The 6,748-nt window shown below is 41.8% G+C and overlaps 1 protein-coding gene across 3 annotated transcripts; it reads right to left on the bottom strand.

The window, feature by feature from the left end:
- Positions 1 to 249: 249 nt before the first annotated feature.
- On the bottom strand, positions 250 to 6,748 carry LOC129695769 (uncharacterized protein C9orf40 homolog). 3 transcript variants are annotated; one of them, XM_055633066.1, is made up of 3 exons: positions 6,245 to 6,748; positions 1,825 to 1,849; positions 250 to 1,148 (listed from the first exon to the last, which is right to left on the bottom strand). In XM_055633066.1, the coding sequence occupies exons 1-3, from the start codon at positions 6,575 to 6,577 to the stop codon at positions 1,084 to 1,086; spliced, it is 423 nt and encodes a 140-aa protein (XP_055489041.1). In that variant the 5' UTR covers positions 6,578 to 6,748; the 3' UTR covers positions 250 to 1,083. The 3 variants fall into 3 exon arrangements, with proteins under 3 accessions (XP_055489041.1, XP_055489040.1, XP_055489039.1); XM_055633065.1 differs by having other exon boundaries at positions 1,691 to 1,849; positions 6,245 to 6,747; XM_055633064.1 differs by having other exon boundaries at positions 250 to 1,849; positions 6,245 to 6,747.

Genomic DNA, 6,748 nt, shown 5'->3' with positions numbered 1-6,748 from the left:
TAGGAATTACAATTATTAAAGAGCATATAGCTAGGCTTCCATTTGCCAAGTGCTTTAGTCATTGAGCTTTAGGCATTTAAAAAAAGATGTAAAAAATGTTTCTGTTGTAATTGAAGATTGGCAGTTTTATTAGTTTTTTATCTCGTTGCCATACAACAAAATAGTATGCTTTAAATTGAATTAATTCTTCAAAGGAAATTATTATTCCAATGTGATTGAATCAAATGACCTACTTTCCTTTTTTAAAAAAAATCTATGGAATAATGAATTTGATTCCGAATCCAAGCTCCCTTCATACAAAAGTTTGAGGTGGGATGGAGGGGGGTTGCATGGAGAAAAGGATAACAAACAAACATTAAAATATTTTGGCAAATAAGACTTCAAACACGAGGAATTATTTTAGTAGAAATTCAAAAGAACAAATTTTCCAATTTGTAATTTGAATATACTGAAAAATAAATTATTGTACTTGCATTTTGTCACACACACACAACTCAAAAATAGACTTCTCCGCCTCCAAGTATGTTCTATTATTCTTAAGCACTTTGACAAAATAATTAGTTGTATGTCTGGCAACATATGTTTCTGAGGCGTGAGGAAGGGAAATTAGTTTTTGTTCAAATTCTATCTTTTGTGTACATTAAAGACCTCATGAAAAAAAGTTTAAAAAATGTTAATTTGCATACTAGTTGTGGCAAACATTCCTTAGTAGCTCCATTGACATAAAGAAGATTTCACCCACACATCCACCAGCACAATTCTACAGAGCATGTAGAATTACCTTGGAGCCACCCATCTGGTGTCTAAATTGCAATGCCAGCCTATTAGATGATTCCCGTGAGATCCCAGGGTTCTCATGGGTTGAGCCGATTGTTTCTGATGAAGTTGTTTTAAGAATGCAGAGTGGCGGATATATTCAAGATGAAAAAAAATTATATTGGTGCATTCTGGTATCACAAGAATTCAAACATTTATGTAAAGATATTTTGAACAAAAAGTACTCTCCCAAAACATTCTCTTTAAACTGTTGGTTCAAAGTTTAACGTCAGTTTAACATTCTCGGATTTGTTGCATCATCAGGAATCAACCAAGGCTCAAATATGAAAATGGATATTTGGATGAGATGCTGGAGGATGCCAGTGTCAAAACTAGAAAAAAAAAGGAATAAGAAAAGATCAATGGGGGAGGGAGTCTTAAAAATTCAAATGCTACACCGATACATGATACACCAAGAAACGATATACCGATTCTTGCATTTGTTTTAGTATCAGTGTTTCAACAGCAATTTAAAACTAACATCAATAAATCCTACTGACAGTCTGAAGTCTGCTGTTTTCCTGGACAAGGTGTCATGGAAATGAAATCTATAACTCCAATCATTTCAATTTCTGAATCAGATACGAAAACGCATTTATATATATAATTTGACAGCAGATTTACATTTATCCTTGCACAGTACAATTCCTTTAAAAGCTTGAATTCCGTTAATATTTTCCCTTAACCTCGTGAAGCACAAGACATGCTGTACACAAAAACAGTTTGTCAGTCATAAGAATGAACATTTTTACAAAAAACATAAGGTGCCTATGGCATCCTCTCCTTTTCCCTAGGGAAAACTCTTAGCATTACAATGTATGGAAACAATTTTATTTTAAAACATTTCATGACAATCTCAGTTTTGGAGCTCCACCTCCATTTCTGCAGCCTCTTCTGGAACGTCACAATTCATTTCTTCGGGTATCTTCATTTCCCGAACACCTTCGACCTCAGCTATCTCAATTTTAGGCAACGGAACTCTCCAAAACTGAAATGAATTGTACTCACAAGACACTTCATTCCATGATGCATTCTAGGAGGAAAATAATACACATTATTTTAAAAGAATGCAAGGCCCAGCTTACAAATACGAAACACTGATCATCCAAATACAATGCCTTGGCCTATTCATTTTGAACAGATCCATCTTGCCACACAAATGATACCAATCTTCAAAGAATTCAAAACTTCCATCTTGTTCCACATTGCCAGCTATATGGTAACCTGATAATTTCTATTCCCAGTAGTGCATGGGTTTAACTCAGATCCAAAAAACATTAATTCTTGGAGCCTACTTCTTAGCTACTTAACACCTACTGCAGTACTCACCAATTTCATTATCTATACTGATGGCTCCAACATGCACCACTATTTTTGGCTCTTCCGCATTTTGCTGCAGCAGGGCCTTAACCCTTACCTTGATACGCAGTCTTCAAGAAGGCAATACACTATATTGTCTCTCTATACACTATATTGTCTCTCTCTCTTGTTACTGAATCACTTATTATTACATTCTTGCACTTTACCCATTGTGCCTCTGTTTTCTATTCATTCTCAAGATGTACGTTTTTCTGCCAATGTGTGATGCTTACTTCTCATCGCTAATTATTTTTTTTTTTTACAATTGCAGGCAATTAAGAATTAACATTTATGGGAGTAGAATCACATATAGACAAGACCGGGCAAAGATGTTGGATTTTCTTCTCGGCTTACTATATTGATCCACTTTTTGTAGGAGGTGACAAAGGTGATCTATAAGGGTAGGACGGTGGATGCTGTTCACATGGATTTTAATAAGGCATTTGATAATGTCTCTAATCGCAGGCTGATCCAGAAGATTAGAAGAAGGGATTCAGAACTGGCTTACTGATAGAAGACAGAAGGTTGTAGAGAGTGGTAGCGGTGTGGAATGAGCTTCCAGTGGAAGTGGTGGCGGCAGGTTCGTTGGTATCATTTAAAAATAATTTGGATAGGCATATGGATGAGAAGAGAACGGAGGGTTATGGTATGAGTGCAGGCAGGTGGGACTAACGGAAAAAAGTTGTTTGGGACAGACTTGTAGGGCCGAGATTGCCTGTTTCCGTGCTGTAATTGTTATATGGTTATTATATGGTTGTGGTGGAAAGATAATAGTCAGTCTGGAGGTATGCGGCCAGTGGTGGTCTGCAGGGATCTGTGCTGGGACCTCTGGTCTTTGTAATATACATACATGACGGACATAAATGAGTCGGTAAGTATATTTGCAGATGACACCAAGATTGTTGGGGTTGAAGACTGTGTGGAAGGCTGTCAAAGTGTACAGCGGGATAGAGTTCAGCTACAGAAATGGACAGAAAAATGGTAGATGTTGTTTAAGCCGAGCAAGTGTGAGGGTGATGCGTTCTGCGGTGGTCAAATGTAAGTGGAAAATATACAAGTAATGCATTGGTGTACAAAGTGGGTCCAAACTCAGAACTCCCTGAAAGTGGCAACACAAGTAGATAGAGTGGTAAAGAAGGCATATGGCATGCTTGCTTTCATAGGTTGGGGCACTGAGTGTAAAAGTCAGGAAGACATGATGCCATTTTATAGGACTTTAGTTAGGCTGCATTTTGAGTATCGCATGCAGCTCCAGCCCCATTCCAGGAAGGCTATGGAGGCTTTGGAAAGGGTGCAGAGGACATTCATTAATCCAGATTGTTTTTTAAAGAAATCCAGCTGGATGACACAAATTTTTTATTCCCGATCTATTTAATTACTCGAAAGTAAATTTTCCATCAGCCTTGACCTGAATAATCCGAGGCAATGCTTTTTATGTGGACAAAAAAATGCCGGTAAGCACCAATTAAAAATTGAGCTCACTTTATCAATGATTATTTTCCATCAATATATCCCCCACTCCATTTTGATTTTGTGTCCAATCCACTTAAATTAAACTAAGAACAAAAAAGTATAAAATCAAATTAAATGTCTGAAAAAGAGAATATATGGTTTAAAACTATTTTGAGGTGCCAGCACACCATATCGGCACATACCGGCATAACAAAATACTGGTTCCAGGCTTCTGCAAATGTATGGCTTGGGTTGATATGCCACTGAAAAAGGAATTAATGACTGTACTCATACAGAAGTGATCTCAATATTCCTGAAGTGTTTTACTGTTAAAACCAATAAAGTGTTTATCAGCTTTGGCAGTAGCCAATGCAACAGGATTGGAGATCTCTTGGGGGGAAAAAAGGATTAGTGCGAGCAGAGGTTCCATGGATTAAAAGGCTATATTTTAACTCCTGCATACACAGCTAGTGGGTTGCATGGCTGAGCACGGAAACACCACAATCTGTTGAGGCCAGGCAGCTGGAGGCTCAGGGATATTGGTTAGGATGCAGGATGATAGACTGACACTAGAATAAGGTGTATCATTTGAGGGGAGCATATAGGAGCCCAGCATAAATAGCAGCAGGAGTGCACTGCTTCCCAAACTACCCTCTCCTTCAACATATCACACAAAGTACCTCTTTCCTATGGCAGAGGCTGTGGATCCCATTTTTGGCTTCACTGGCCATCTTAGAATTGTAGTGGCAACCAAGCCATTCATGACCCTGAAGAACTTCCTTAGTGAGACAGGCAATTGAATACTTTTAAAGTGCAAACATTGTTGTGTGGTTGGAAACATGGCAGTACATTTTCACACAGCAAGTTCCCACAATGACTCCTAGTGGAATTGTACACTATACACAATTCTGCAATGAGCTCCCAGATGGAAAGTGTTTGACTAGAAAGGGGACAGAGAAGATTTACGAGGATGTTGCCAGGAAAAAAGGGTCTGAACCTTGAGTAGGCTGGAACTCTATTCCTTGGAGCGCCGGAGGATGAGGGGTGATCCTATAGAGGTGTATAAAATCGTGAGAATAGATTGGGTAGATGCAGTCTTTTGCCCAGAGTAGATGAATCGCAGACCAGAGGACATAGGTTAAAAGTAAAGGGGAAAAGATATAATAGGAATCTGAGGGGTAACTTTATCACACAACGATGGTGGGTATATGGAACAATTCAGATTCAGATTCAATTTTAATTGTCATTGTCAGTGTACAGTACAGAGACAAGGAAATGCATTAACATTTCTGGGAACCTCTGGGAATAAGCTGCCAGAGGAGATAGTTGAGGCAGGGACTTTCCCAACGTTTAAGAAATAGTTAGACAGGTACATGGATAGGACAGTTTGGAGGGATATAGAGCAAACGTGGGCAGGAGGGACGAGTGTAGCTGGGATCGTTTCGCTGAACACCTCCGCTCGGTCCGCAATAACCAATCTGACCTCCCGATGGCTCAGCACTTCAACTCCCCCTCCCATTCCACATCCGACCTCTCTGTCCTGGGCCTCCTCCATGGTCAGAGCGAGCAACACTGGAAATTGGAGGAACAGCACCTCATATTCCGCTTGGGGTATCTGCATCCTGCGGGCATGAACATTGAATTCTCCTAATTTTGTTAGCCCTTGCTGTCTCCTCCCATCCTTCAGCCCTCGGGCTCCTCCTCCTTTTTCCTTTCTTCTCCCCACCACTCCCCATCAGTCTGAAGAAGGGTTTCAGCCCGAAACGTTGCCTATTTCCTTCACTCCATAGATGCTGCTGCACCCGCTGAGTTTCTCCAGCATTTTTGTGTACCTTTGTAGCTGGGACAAGTTGGCCAGTGTGGGCAAGTTGGGCCGAAGGGTCTGTTTCCACAATGTATCACTCTATGACTAAATCATGGAGAAATGTGCTCGCTCAGTGAAACTAGTCATGCTGCAACCTGTGAAGATGGGACATACAAGCCAACCATTTCTCCCATGCAAAATGTACTCTTTTATTGATCAAATGGCTGTTTTGAATGAAAGAATTAAAGTGTTTTGCCTTTCCATCGGTCTGTTCATTGAAATAATAGACATACACTTCCCCCGATGTCATACAATAATGATTAGGACCGGTTTGCCCCCCCCAAACATGGCACTGAAAAAAAATGACCGATTCCTTAAGTGTACACCAATCTCTTAATATGCATCCGAAACGTTTCATCAATTCCATTCTGCGACAATATCAAAAGTCATTTCAGCCAAACCCCAATATTAGTAAGAAGGAACTGCAGATGCTGGTTTAAACCGAAGATATGACACAAAAAGCTGTGTCTGAAGAAGGGTCTCGACCCGAAACGTTACCTATTCCTTCTTCTCAGAGATGCGGCCTGTCCCGCTGAGTTACTCCAGCTTTTTGTGTCTAACTTTGTAAAGCAACATCTGCCTAAAGCATTTCAGAAGGAACTGCAGATGCTGGAGAATCGAAGGTGGACACAAATGCTGGAGAAACTCAGCGGATGAGGCAGCATCTATGGAGCGATGAAATAGGCAACGTTTCGGGCCGAGACCCTTCTTCAGACCCAGGCTAGAGTAGAAGGGTTTGCGAGCGCGACTCACCGGCGGCGGTGCAGCGCGGGTGGGAGCGGCGCTGGTGGAGCGGTGCTGGAGAGCAGCCGCCTGCTGCTGCATGCCCTGCGGCCGGGCGCCGCCACCGCCCCGGTCCCTGTCCCTGGCCCTGGCCCTGGGGCTCGGGCCGTGCCTCGCTCCCTCCGCACGCTTGCACTCAGACGGCAACCGACCCGGATCCAGCTCGGCCGCCTGCACTTTCCTCTTGGCGCTGCGCTCGGGGCTGGGCAGCGGCTCAACGCTCTTGTAATCCACGAACAACGAGATGAAGCGTTTGCTGACGGGACAACACGACAGGATATCTTCCGCTTTCCTTTTCGACATCAGCCGGCGCTTCAAGTTGCACTGCCTTTCGCTCCACTGAATTCAAACCGCCTCCCACTCAATTAACCTTTCAGCCAGTGTTGCGACAAGCAGACTTCCTCTTTCAACATAGGAACAAAAAAATACAGCAATGCCCCCAGTAGACTGGAGGCCGAAATTGTCATGGTAAAT

The sequence above is a fragment of the Leucoraja erinacea genome, chromosome 3 (assembly GCF_028641065.1).
Source record: "Leucoraja erinacea ecotype New England chromosome 3, Leri_hhj_1, whole genome shotgun sequence".
Classification (NCBI taxonomy): domain Eukaryota; kingdom Metazoa; phylum Chordata; class Chondrichthyes; order Rajiformes; family Rajidae; genus Leucoraja; species Leucoraja erinaceus.
The sequence above is the reverse complement of the archived record's forward strand: the minus strand, read 5'-3'. Positions and strand labels throughout refer to the sequence as shown.